The 14,298-nt window shown below is 35.7% G+C and overlaps 1 protein-coding gene across 1 annotated transcript in view; it reads left to right on the top strand.

The window, feature by feature from the left end:
* Positions 1-12,318, top strand: part of TBCA (tubulin folding cofactor A) — a 108,933-nt gene extending 96,615 nt beyond the window's left edge. The window contains exons 2-4 of the mRNA XM_007943443.2: positions 247-352; positions 10,055-10,141; positions 12,238-12,318. Of these exons, the coding sequence (XP_007941634.1) occupies positions 247-352; positions 10,055-10,141; positions 12,238-12,318 (274 nt within the window). The remainder of the gene's footprint in view (positions 1-246; positions 353-10,054; positions 10,142-12,237) is intronic.
* The last annotated feature ends 1,980 nt before the right edge of the window (positions 12,319-14,298 follow it).

Raw genomic sequence — 14,298 nt, 5'->3', positions numbered from 1 at the left:
GAGGAGTGGCTGGTGGGTTTGAACCACCAGCCTTCTGGTTAGCTGTCAAGTGCCTTAGCCACTACGCTACCAGAGCTCCCCCTTATTTCTATGGTTAAAGTATTTTTCTTCCCTTTCTGCCAATCTAATAATGTATCTACTTTGATATTTTAAGTATGCTTAATATTTACATAGTTTGTTCATTTCTTGTGGTCTGTTCACTAGTAAGAAAGTTAATTCTCCAAAACGTTTTTGGTTTATTTATAGATTGGTCAAAGAAAAAGTGATGTATGAAAAAGAAGCAAAACAACAAGAAGAAAAGATTGAAAAAATGAAAGCTGAAGATGGTGAAAATTATGCTATTAAAAAGCAGGTAAAATTATATCTTAAATAATAATTGGTAACATTTACAGAGTACTATATTGACTAAAAGGAGCTCTTGTGACATAATGGATAAGGCATTTTGACTGCTAATCAGAAGGTCATCAGTTCAAACCTACCAGCTACTCCACAGGAAGAAGATGAGGCAATTTGCTTCAGTAAAGATTTACAGCCTTGGAAACCCAGTGGGGGTCACTGTGAGTCAGAACCCACTCAGTGGCAGTGGGCTTGGTTTTTTATGGTATATTAATTAATGTAGTCTCTACAATGGCCCTCTGTGGTGGTACTGTTACTTAGTACTTTTAAAATCTCCATGTAAAGATGAGGAAACAAACAATGTTAAATAAGTTGCCCAAAGTCACACAACTGCTAAGTGGCATAATTGGGATTTGAACACAGGTATTCTGGCTCCAGAGTCTGGTATCTTTATCATACTACCTCCTTTATTTTAAATATTAAATATAAAAATGCCCTAACCTTATATTAAATACATTATATAATTAAGTTCACAAATAATTTCCTCAAACCGATGTGAAGACCACCAAAATAAAAAATAAACACTTTTCATTGGCTACTTGTGATTGCCCTCATGGCAAATTTCAGTTTCCTTAGCACAGCATACAAGAAGGTTCTTCTTCATTTTGACACCTGCGTACTTTCTAAGCTCATCTCTTGCCTGTCCCTGCCCAGGCCTCTGAAGTTCTTGCCTTTTAGTTCTCAGAATATTTCAACTGTTTCTCTCTGCCCATGTGATTTTGTATATGTCTGTGATACTCCTTCTACTCCAGTTAATTCCTATTCCTCCTTCAAGCCTCCCCCAGGCCTTACCCCGTAACACCCTGCCTGCTTCCATTTGTTGAATATTTACTCTTAGCTGATACTCTTGCTTCATAATTCCTTGAGAAAATAGAGGCTATCTGGGGGAATTTCCTCATATTCCCACCACAAAATCTTCCACCCACACTTCATCTATACCAAATGACCTTCCCTCCTGTTGGAAGTGCTTATGTGCCCTAACCTATGTTACATACATCAGTGATCTGGCGTCTTTGACAGAAAACCTCCTGATTTTCTGGATCCTTCCTCAGTTACTATGCTGAAACTGGCCTTTTTTTTTAACTTTAAGGATTTAATCTATAATTTCTCTCTGGTTATCTCATACTGTCCTATAACTTTAAATAACATTTTTATGTCCATTTATTCATTCAACAGATATTTATTGAAAACCTGCAGCATAACAGACGCTGTTCAGAGCACTCTGTTATCCATGGCATTAAAAAAAAAAAGGAAAAACAGTAAGAGTTCCTGCTTACTGAGCACTCATTCTAATTCCAGTGACTCCCAAATTTATATCTCTGGGCCTGACCCCTTCAGATCCACACACTTATTTATTAGCCTACTTGACATTTCCTCTTGGAAGTCCAAAATAAAACTCTTGATCTTCTCTCCATCCACCCTATCCAAAACAAAAACAAAGAGCTGTTCCTTTTCTCATTTCCCCATCTTGGTAAATTGAGACGCACTTAGCAATAATGAAAATATGATACAGATTATGTCTCAAAACTTAAATTTAAATCAGCTTTATGAATGTACAGTGTTTTTTTTTTCAGATGGAAATTATGTTACAAATGGTAATAGTATATGTTTATCCTGTACTTAATTCAGCAAGGTGAATCACTTAAAATGGATCGTTTTGTAGGTAGATGCTTTCTGCAGTGCAAAGTGAATGTCATGATACCTGAAGCATCTTCTTTCCCTGGCTGTCCAGGAAGAGAGCCTTCTTACTTTAGTGTTAGGCTGGGTTCTCCAGAGAAGGAAAACCAGTAAAGCTTATATATAAAGAGAGAAAGAGAAATTTATCTTAGGAAAATGGCTCACACACTTATAGAAGCTGGCAAGTCCCAAGTTCGTGGATCAAACGTCAAGCTGGAGGCGTTTCCTGACTCACACAGCTGCAGGGGCTGAAGAGCTCAGGGTTGACAGGCAGTATACTGGCTGTTGACTCCAACAAATGACAAATCCAAGATCTCCAGGCCAAATGGTGGGTTGTTCGCTCACAGACAGTTGTAGGCAGTACAACAGAATCCCGACCCACAGAAAAATACCTCTTTTCCCAGGATGTCCATAAATATATTGGAAGAAGGCCACACCCCTAGGGAAACTCCCTTTCAACTGATTGGCTGCTCAAAACATATACATCCAATCTCATCATTGGAATAACCCACATCACAATGGCTTAAACCACTCAGAATTGTGGTCCAGCCAAGTTGACACACAACTCAACTATTACATTTAGCTTCTAGGAGATCCTGCCTTCTTCTATGTATGGTATAGTACTTTGTATGTAAAAGACATTTGTATGTCAGATATGCATAAGTTGGGGAAGGATTTGTAAACAGATGTATAGATAATGATTTGTTTCCTGATATGTTGACTTTTAGGGTTACTCTTCATAGGATTAACATATGAAATATAACTTTTTAGTGCTTAAAATTATGATGATTAAATGCTTTTATTTGTATATACTTAAATGTTCTTCACTTTTGTAGCTCTCTCACTCTAATATCCTCTTTTGTTTCCCTCACCTAAAGGGAAATATTTATGACATTGTGTATAACTTTATTTCATCCAGATCCTTCTTGGACCTCACTAGGCTTATTTTCCTAATCAAATAGCTTTACCCTGTGCATTCCATCACCAATAATGTATTTTTAAATATCCCTATAGGTAGAATAGGAGCTCTGGTAGCATAATGCCTAAGGCACTTGACTGCTAACCAGAAAGCTGGTGTTTCAAACCCACCAGCCACTTCTCGGAAGGAAGCTTGGGCAATCTCTTCCATAGTGATACTGCCTCGGAAATCTGAGGAGGGGTCATTGTGAGTCGGGTCTGACTCGATGGCACATAACAACAACATAGCTAGAATAGGACTTGGAAGTTATATAGAGTGGTTAGTACATATATTCCCTTTCTAAATAAAATTCTATAAATAATGTCAGAGATGACTAAAGAACCTATTTTATTTCTTTTAACTTTACATAATGGTCATCTTTCAATAAACCTCTGCTTATATGTAAGGTTGACATGAGTCAAAGCCTACTCCACAGCAACTAACAGCAGCACCATAGGTAAGCATTAACTCTTGATTGCATCCTCTGTTACTGTTATTTAAAAATTTTGCCATGAGACCAGAATGGTGCTGGCTGCCATTACTGTACATTTTGATCAAAGAGTCTGCAGAAGGATCCATATCAAAAGGGGGGAGGGGATGCAGAACAGAATTTCAAATTCTCACGTTAGCATTTTGTATAACTGTAATACAATATCCAAACCCTGAGACTAACATTAGTACGGTCAACAGAGCTTATTCATATTTAAACATGCACATTTGCACAATGGTTAAGCACTTGGCTACTAACCAAAAGGTCAGTGATTCTAACCCATTGGTGGCTCTGTGGCAGAAAAGACCTGGCAATCTGCCCCCATAACGATTTGAGCCAAGGATACCTTATAGAGTAGTTCTACTCTGTCCTGTAGGGATGCTGTTAGTCAGAATCGAATCCATGGCACACAGCAACACATAGTTCTGTGTGGCTCTATCACATGTGGAACTTCTGTAACTAACACCACAATCAAAGTGCAGAACTGTTTCATCACATGCCTCTCTTGTGCTACCTCTGTATAGCCACTTCCATCCACTCCACCTCCCTAAACACTAACCCTCCTTATAATTAACTATTTCAATGATATTGTATAAATGAAGTCATACAGTATATAACCTTTTAAGATTGGCTTATTAGCATGATTCCCCTGAGTTCCATTGAAGTCACTGAGAATTTCAGTAGTTTCTTCCTTTTTGTTTCTGAGTAGTATCCCATAGGGTGGGTATACCACAGCTTCACCATTAAAGGACATTGGGATTATGGTTTTTAAATATTATGAAAAACTGCCATGGATATTCTTGTACAGGTTTTTGCATGAACATGTTTTCCTTTCTCTGGGATAAGTACCCAAGAATGCAATTGCTAGGTTGTATAAGTGCATTTTTCATTTTAAAAGAAACTTCCAAACTCTTTGACAGAATGGCTGTAACCATTTTTTATTCTTGCCAGCAGTGTATGATGATTCCATTTCTCCACATCCTCCATATCCATCTTGCACATCCATTCACAACTAGCATTTGGTGTTATCATTACTTTTTATTTAGCTATTCTGTTAGGTGTGATATTTTATTGTGCTTTTAATTGCATTTCCTTTGAAAACTTTATGGACTCCCATATGGAGTCACCATGAGTCAGAATTAACTCCGTGGCAACTACCTACAGCAACAACAACAATGGCTGATAATGTTGAACACCTTTCTGTGTGCTTATTTGCCATCTGTATATTCTCTTCATCAACGCCAATGGGTAGATCTGCTGCAAAAGATCTACTTAAAGTGTTGAAGAGCAAAAATGTCCCTTTGAAAACTAAGGTTCACTTAACCCAAGCCAGGGTATTTTCAGTCACTTCTTATGCATGTGAAAGCTGGACAGTGAATAAGAAAGACTAAAGAAGAGTTGATGCCTTTCAGTTATGGTGTTGGAGAAGAGTGCCATAGGCTGGCAGAAGAACAAACAAATCTGTCCCGGAAGAAGTGCACCTGGAATGCTCCATGGAAGCGAGAATGGCCAGACTTCATCTCACCTACTGGCATGCTGGCAGAAGGGGCCATTCCCTGGAGAAGGATGTCATGATTGGTAAAGTGGAAGGTCAGCAAAAAGGGAGAAGACCTTCAACAAGATGGATTAACACAGTGGCTGCAACAATGGGCACAAGTATAGCAAGGATTGTGAGGATAGTACACAACCAGGCAGTGTTTTGTTCTCTTGTACATAGGGTTGCCATGAGTCAGAGCCAACTCAAAGCACCTAACAGCAGCATAATTCTCTTTCATGAAATGTATGTTCACTTACCCACTTATGTTTTTCCCACTTTCTAATTGAGTGGTTTGGTTTTCACTAGTACCAGATTTTTGGTTTGCAGATATTTTCTCCCAGTCTGTAATTTGTCTTTCCATTTTCTTAACAGGATCTTTAGCAAAGCAAGTTTTTAATTTTGAAAAGGTACAGTTTATCAATACTTACAAGTCTAAGACTTCTTTGTCTAGTCAAACATCTTGATGAATTTGTTTTTATCTAAAAATTTTATGGTTTTATATTTTGCATTTAAGTCTGATTTGTATTGAGTGAAGACAAATGGAGCACTTGATACTTGTAGCACATTAATGTTTCACCATCATGTAAAAGGAAGGACTTGATCATTGCTCTTGTAAACTCCGGATCACCATAAGCTCAGCTAATACAATTGCTTTTGGTTCCACAGGCAAACAATAGCCAATATTAGAGTATCCACAGGTTTTTATGCTTATAAGTATAATCAGCACAGGTGAATAATCTGGATCTTTAAAGAAGCTGGAAACCTTATCCCAGTCAAGCAAAGTGCTTAACAATGCCCAGATTATTCCACAGCCCTCTTCTTTGTGAAGAAAATGAAGATCTTCCAGTCAGATTTTTCTGTTTATGTATGTTTGACTGCAAAAGAAATGGATCAGATTTTAGATTAGCAGTGTTATGAATTAAATTGTGTCCCCAAAAAAGATCTATCAATTTGGCTAAGATATAATTCTTGGTGGATTGGCAGTTATTTATTGATGTAGTTTGGCAGTTATGATGTAATCACCTCCATCATGTGATCTGATGTAATTATCCTCCATTTTATGATGTGTAGTATAAGACATTTGACTGCTAACCAAAAAGTTGACATTTCTAAACCTACCAGCTGCTCCGCAGAAGTTAAATGGGGCAGTCTACTTCTGTAAAAATTTACCACCTTGGAAACCCAATGGGGGTTGGTATGAGTTGTAATCAACTGGATGGCGGTGGGTTTTGGTAATCCCTAACCTCTGCTGTGGTTGATGAGGCAGGATTAGGTTATGTTAATGAGGATTAGGTTATGATTTTTATGTAAATGAGGCAGTATTAGGATGGAGTGCAATACCCTTACTGAGGTCACAGCCCTGATTCCATGTATGGGAAGTTTTTCTGGGGTGTGACTTGTATCACCTTTTATCTTAAAAGAGATAAGAGGAGAAAGATGTGAACAGAGAGCGATAGAGAGGGACCTGCTACCACCGAGAAAAAAGAGAAACACATCCCTGCACTGAAAACCTCCTAGACCCAGGGGAAGATTGACGCCAAGACACATGGAGATCTCCAAGGAACTCTGGGCTCACAGATGTCAGAAGGAGTCAAGGACCTTTCCCCAGTCCCAATAGGGAAAGCTTTACCCTAGAGCTGGCACCCTGAATTCATACTTCTAGCCCCCTAAACCATGAGAGAATAATTTTGTTTGTTGAAGCCATCCACTTGTGGTATTTCTGTTGTAGCAGTGCTAGATAACTAAGACAAGCAGTTTATTCACTGCTATAACCTAAATCTTGTTAAACCTCCCCCAACTTCCATTTTACCGAAATGACTACCAAGATAAATCATAACTTGCCTTAAAAACAAGTTAGATATCAGTAGGACTCCATCCTATTTTGTTCCCCTAAAATTCTTTGTAACTCTCAGTGTGTGCCAAGATCTTGACTTAATTAACCCTAGTGTTATCACAGTCAACATGAAAACAAGCTGACAGTTAATCCAGGTATCTTGAACAGAGGTTCATTCATTTGAGTAACTACCTCTCAATGGAAATATTTTGAAAGGTAATTCTCATTTGGTTAAGTTGAAGTATTTACTAGATAATAAAGGAGCTCTGGTGGCATAGTGCCTAAGGCATTTGGCTGCTAACTGGAAGGTTGGCAGTTCAAACCCACCAGCCACTCCATGAAAAGAAGACTTGGCAGTCTACTTCCATAAAGATTGACTGCCTTGGAAACCCAAAGGGGGTCGCTACAAGTTGAAATCCACTTGATGGCAGTGAGTTTGGTTTTGGTTTGGTTTACTATACAATAAAGGAGCTCTGGTGGTATAGTGGGTAAGGCATGTAGCTGCTAACCAGAAGGTTGGTGGTTCACACCCACCACCTGTTCCACAGGAGGAAGATGAGGCATGTCCATAAAGATTTACAGCCTTGGAAACCCATTGGAGGTCACTATGAGTCAGAATCAGCTCGATGGCAGTGGATTAACTATATAATAACACATTATATACATCTTTTAAGCTCTGGTGGCCTAGTGCCTAAGTAAGGCATTTGACTGCTAACCAGAAGGTTGGCAGTTCAAACCCACCAGCCACTCCACGGAAGGAAGACTGGGCAATCTACTTTCATAAGGATTTACTGCCTCAGAAACCCAAAGGGGGTTGCTGTGAGTCAAATTCGACTAGATGGCAGTGAGTTTTTGCTTTTATACATCTTTTAAAATTATCCCAGACAATTGTAATTAATTGTTACAAGGTAAAGTATGTGGCTTTGATGTAGATGTGGTGTATAGATTCTAAAGCATAGTCATGATTATGTGCTTTTGGCTTCCCATGGGTGGTCTTCTTAAAGCAGTGTCAAATGTTTATATCATGTCTGTGCTCTTCCACTGGACTGGAGCACAGGGGCATTCTCTTTTTCATCTTTGTATTTCTGTACCTGGGGCCATGCAGACATATAGTAAGCTTATTGAATGAATCAGTGCTAGTATGTGCGAGAGACTGAGCTTTGGCCCTGCTAAATCAGGCTTTGATAGGCTCATTGAGGATTCTTTCTCTGTAATAATGGATAGAAGTTATTTAGAACAGCATTATTTAAAGTTCATTTCAGTGACAACACTAAATCTTTCAAAAGCTATCTTTATAAATACACATTTTGGCCTATTGTTTGTGTTTGACATAATTCTTTACATTTATTTCATCTTATTTAATTCCTAGAAGCTATCCTAAAGGGAATTCCATAGTATCGCTCAAAAACAAAACAACTCAACTCTGCCATGGAGTTGGGTTGGACCCATAGCGACACCTCCTTGAGTTTCTGAGGCGATATCACTACTTTGTTCCGAGGAGTGGCTGGTGGGTTTGAACCTCCAGCCTTCTGGTTAGCAGTCAAATGCCTTAGTTACTATGCCACCAGAGTTCCCTATAGTATGGGTAGGAAATGTTTACCCAATATGAAAAGTGCCTGTTCCTGGTTTTTCCTGTCTTCAAATTAACCCGATGTACAAAAAATAATTTCGTGCAATGATAAAATACCTAGGCATAAAATGATTAGCTGTGAAATAAAGTCAGTGAATTTATGTTGGAAAATTTCAACCCGTTTCTTATTAATAAAATTAACTACAAGTTCAACATTTGATTTTACCTGGAAAATAGATGTGGATAAAGAGCATCCTTGTGTATTCTGGTTTTTGTTTGCAGTGTGAGCTATGACAGAACTATTGAGGGAGGGGAGAAGGTAGTGGGACTTGTCAAAAGTTTCTATTGTAATATAGTATGACTATCCTTAAATTATCTTTCCTTTTCATTTAATTTATGATTTTTAATTAGTATTATATATACAAACAACACATATTTTATCAATTTCTACATGTACACTTCAGTGACATTGATTACATTATTCGAATTGTATGACCATTTTCACTCTTTTTCCAAATTATTCCTCTTTTCATTTAATTCTATATTAACTAGATGATTAGGTGTAATCTTAGTAAAAGTTCAGATTTTATACCCATGTGACCAAAGATTATTTGACACAACATTGTTTTTTTTTTCAAATATCTAAATGATCCCTATGTTTTGTCTAAGAATTATTGAAGGAAGTAAAGCTTCCTACTACTTAGGTAAAAAGACCTCCTTGAGGTCCAGTATCTGCCACTAACTTATTTACCTTCTTATTGATTGGACTTCCCAGTCACTGATTTGATTTTTTTTTCTTGTTTTATGGTTTGATAGCTGTAGTCCAGCATTGAATAATGGTTTTTGAGCCCAGAAATAATCCTCCAAGATAAATATTACTATTTTTAATTCTGTAGTGTTTGTCTTTTGGAGGAACAAGCAAGAAATTCCGATTCAGAGGGGTTCCAGGTTGGTAATTTGGCTCAAAGTACATGGGGAGAATAATCTTTCTCCTACAATGAAGCACAAGGATAAGTAATAACTTTTTATGCATGATGAGCATCAAAAATACAAACCTGCTGGTCTTTGCTTTTCATTTTCTTTACCTCTGTCTTCAGTGAGAACCTCCTGCAGTGTGCACACAATGTGATCAATAACTCAATAACTTTTTTCATGCGGTAATTATCTCTTTGTGATATTATCTGAACACTGTTTTTCTTTATTACGCAAAAGAGGCAGGAGATACTTATATAACCAGCTGATCCCATTTTGGATAAAGGTGCTTTGTGACAGCAGGGGAAATAGTTTATCTGAAATAACCTTTTAAAATAAATCCTCTGTGAAAAGCTTTTCCAGTTAATTCTCACTTAGCATAAGAACGTGATTACCAAAAAAATCTAGTTCTTAAACTTGTACTTTCTAGGTTTTATCATGTGATAGTTTTTCTAACTTAAATATGCACAATTGAAAATAATAAACCATTTGACATCAGTTTTTTAACCATGATTTTTTCCTGATTCCTCTGAATCATTTTAAGATATTTATAGAAGCGTGAACTAAACACTTGTGAGTTCTGCCATCTCTGCGTGTCTCACCGACAATGCTTGTTACAGGCAGAGATCCTGCAGGAGTCCCGGATGATGATCCCAGATTGCCAGCGCAGGTTGGAAGCTGCATATTCCGATCTTCTGCAGTTATTAGTAAGTAAAAATCTCTGTCTTAAGTTTTAAATATTTTTTTCCATCTATTACAAGGAAAGCTAAAATTTTAAATATTTAACACTGAAGAACAAATTGATGATATTTTTTATTCACTTGCCCTGTGTTCCAGTATATTTTAATTGTTTAAAATAATTAATACAGTTTAAATTGCGTTTTGAGTTATGCCTCCAATAAAAATACTGTTTTCTAGCATGTTTATCCTATTAACTTAAACTTAGTTACATAAATACCTTTTTTGACACATTAAGCATGAAAAGACTATTTAAAATTTTAAAAGATCCAGATATTTCAAATGAATTTGGGCCCTTCTACAAAAGGACCTGGAATTCTTTCAGATTCAAACTTACCAGTTTGATGGGGTAGGGCGCTACAATAGAGACAGTCTTCTCATACTAAGTTGGAGCTAGAGAAAGTAGTGTTACCACACTTGCTGGTGTGGCTTGGGATATATACAATTGCAGAATCATTTTCTAAATGACTCCTAAGAACAATTAAAAGTTATCTTCTTTCTTTCTTAATAGAGATAAAAGGGTACTGTGCCACACATATAAGACAATTGACAGTTGCTATTTGCTGATAACCTGATGAATTCTAACATTTACTTTGCTAATCTGATTGTGTTTCTATTTCTTGAGCTAATCTGAATTACTCGCTACATAAACTCTCTCTCTGTTTCATAGATGTTTCCTTAGGTAACAAAAATGCTGTAAAGCTTTTTCCAGATAATCATATGTATTCTTTGAAAGAGAATCAAATTTGTTTTTCTACTAGCATTTGAATTAAATCTATATAAAGAAAGAAATTCACATTTGATAGTAACTTTGACACAGAACTTCATATTTTTCTATAGAAACCTTTTAAAGGTGGGATAACTCTTCTTGACAGCCCAAAAAGAAGCTATGGTTTTGAAATAAAAGATAGCTAAAGCATGAAATAATTATTATGTTAAAATACTACCTACAACAAGAAGCACCATTTTTATTTCCTGACAATTTAAATGTTTTTTTTTTCCTCTCATGCATCTAGTAGCTAAGAAATTGCTTGAAAGAAAGTAATACTATTTTTGTAAGTGAGGTGATATATTTGTGCATAGGTTATTTTAAACAATATCTGTACCTTCAGAACACTTACATTTTACTAATGGAGAACAGTGTTTAGGTATAATGTAGAGGTTTAAGAAATTCTTACCTGTAGTCTGAATTAAACAAATCCTCAGCCCTTTTACTTTCAATTTTCATATTGTCTACGTACATCCACATATATTTTATTCCTCTGCTCTGTAACAATTTGTGTATCTCCATCTTTTATTGACCTGACATAAACTACTGACCATAGCTTTATTTAAAAAGCAAACAAAAATTTCTAACCACAGTATTTTAGATGGTATTATGTCAGTTGTCTGTTGTTACTACCATATATTAGTAAAAGTTTCCTGTATATTAATATAATGGAAAAACTCAATATTTAAGTGTAAGAAATTAAAGTTTCCTTATAGGTAGGATATATAATATTCATTAATAGGCAGAAAATTCATTTTCTAATTCAAAGATTGTACTTAACTCTTACGTGACACCAGTAACCTTCTTTGTCATCATAAATAGTTGGGGGGTTATTTGACCTGAATGTTATCTGTGTAGCATGTTAATAAATAATGATTATTTACTTTTAGTCCACTACTAATAATAACACTTTTGTATGATGATGTGTTGACAAATCCTTTTGTATGATGATATGTTGATGTCTGATGAGAGTGAAAACAATTTGAAATTTTTTTGTTTTTACTTACTACTTAGTGCTGTTAATTTTAGATGACCATACTATTCAATTATTTTTTGAGAATATACTGTGTTTGGTACTAGTTAAGAAGCAATACCAAACTAAGTATGTCTTCCCTTTCCTGTGAAGAAGGAACAGAACTATGGGAGACCTGTGGAATTATATTAAGATGAGGCTTAGGATATTTTTTCTTTCAATTTTTGAGCTGTTTTCATTGGTGATTTCTAATATTTGAGTAAATAACAAAAGTTGTGAAATTTGAGACAGATATGCTTACCTTTTATTATATTTTGTTTCAGGAAAGTGAAAAAGACTTGGAAGAAGCAGAAGAATATAAAGAAGCACGTTTAGTACTGGATTCAGTAAAATTAGAAGCCTGAAATTTTTATGTATGGATTTGTTTTGTTTTGTTTTGTTTTTTTGCCTTAAATCCTGGGATCCATTCCGCAGTACATTGTTTTTGACCACTGCTGTGTGTTATGTTTAAGTAGAATGAGAATGTGATTCTTTTATGCAGTTTTTTTCCTAATTTAAGGTGTCAAATGAGTTCGTTTAATAAAATTGTTGATTTCATACTTTACAGAATATTTCTAGTTAGCCTTTTATCATTAATCATATAGATATTTTTGACAGTGAATTAAAATCTGTTGAGTTCTATTTGGAGTCTGGATATTTTGGTTTATAAGCATCAGTTGAATTTAAAATTGGATACTGTTTCTTTAAGGTGAAAATGCAAATTTTGAGCAGTATATTCTGAATGGGGTATAACTTCCTGATAAGAAAGGAAGATTCATCTCTGGATAAGACTTCACAGATGTATCCCTTCACGTTGAAAGTCTAACATTTTTGTTAATATAAACTAAAGAGTTTCCAAGGCTGTAAATCTTTATGGAAGTAGATCGCCCCATCTTCCTTCCACAAAACAGCTGGTGGGTTTGAACCATTGACCTTCTGGTTAGCAGCCAGATGCCTTATCCACTAGGCCACCAGAGCTCCTTAATGAGAAACGTTTAAATCTTTTTTCCAGAAAGACAGATTTGTATGAAAACATTTAGATACTCAAAAAGGGCTCTTATGAACAATAAAATAATTGAATTTTGTTTTAAAGGAATAATGTCTGTCCCTAGTGATGTGTTCGTCAAAATAGAGAGGAATCTCTTGATTTGTAGCTTTTGCTGATTTCTGTGGTATAAATATCCCCACCATGGCCACTTTCAAGCTACCAATGTGACATCTAAATACAAAGTTGGAAAGATAGAAGCCAGCTCCAGCATACCACTGTCTATAGCTACCCCTTGATTATCTTGATTGACTGGAAAATTTCCAGTATCATTTTGTCACAAAATATCTTCTAAGTACAGTTGTAAACTTGGGTTTATTTTCCAAAAATATGTTGACAATTCATTTCATTTTCTCCTATTTTTAGAAAATACGTACCTGATTTATATCACCAGTCTAGCATGAGCAGTAACCTAATAGACCAAAATCACATTAGTAGTGTTTAAACTTCAAAAGTTATTAGTGAAAAAAATAATCATGGGAGAATAGAAGGGCTGTGTATAAATACTTCAAGTAGTGGTATGGTTGGTCTGATTTTAGAAATTACAGATGTTCACTAGAAGCCCTAACACATGTTTATTGAATTGTTAAAAAATTAGAGAAAGAAAAAATAATATGATTCTTTCCTAATGTTATTTCTAAAGTCTGTTCTGGTGTTATAAAGCATAGAATATATCATAATTATAAATTATTCTTCATATATGCAGAAAATTATCAGAAAACATAGATTAGGTTCATTTTTAAATTGGAATGCCATCTCAAAGCAAAAAATAAGTTTTATTTTATTTTATTTTATTTTTAGAGTATTTCAGGTGGAGAGAGAAAGATTGGGGAAATAACCATTAGCTGTATTTACAGTATAAAATCTGATACTAAGGTATCAAGATTTAGAAATTAGAGTACCAGGAGGATTGAAACTCTTTAGATTATTTTGACTTTGGCAGCATCAAGCACCACAACAGCTCAGCTTTTTCTCCTAATATCTGATTTTCCAAGTAGGATTTCATTTAAAGAAAGTATTTTACTATTTAAAAAAAAACAAACATAAGCCACTATCTCAATTCAACCTTCTGCCTGATATGTAGGTATCATATATATGTTCATGGCAAGTGTTTTCTTGACCAATTAAAGCTTGAAGACAACAGAACATCAAAAAATATATACTGATCCCTCCAGGCAATGTGCCAAATGTGAGTGATCAACATGGTGGCATTGAGGAAGAGGAAGACACAGAGAGGTACATGGGAGGTACAGACAACAAAGATGAAACCCTTTTGCACGTACAGTACTGCATTGTCAGA

This window comes from Orycteropus afer, unplaced genomic scaffold (assembly GCF_000298275.1).
Source record: "Orycteropus afer afer isolate SDZICR_OR568_19922 unplaced genomic scaffold, OryAfe1.0 scaffold00107, whole genome shotgun sequence".
Taxonomy (NCBI): domain Eukaryota; kingdom Metazoa; phylum Chordata; class Mammalia; order Tubulidentata; family Orycteropodidae; genus Orycteropus; species Orycteropus afer.
Note: the sequence above shows the minus strand (reverse complement) of the source record. Positions and strands in the feature narration are given on the sequence as shown.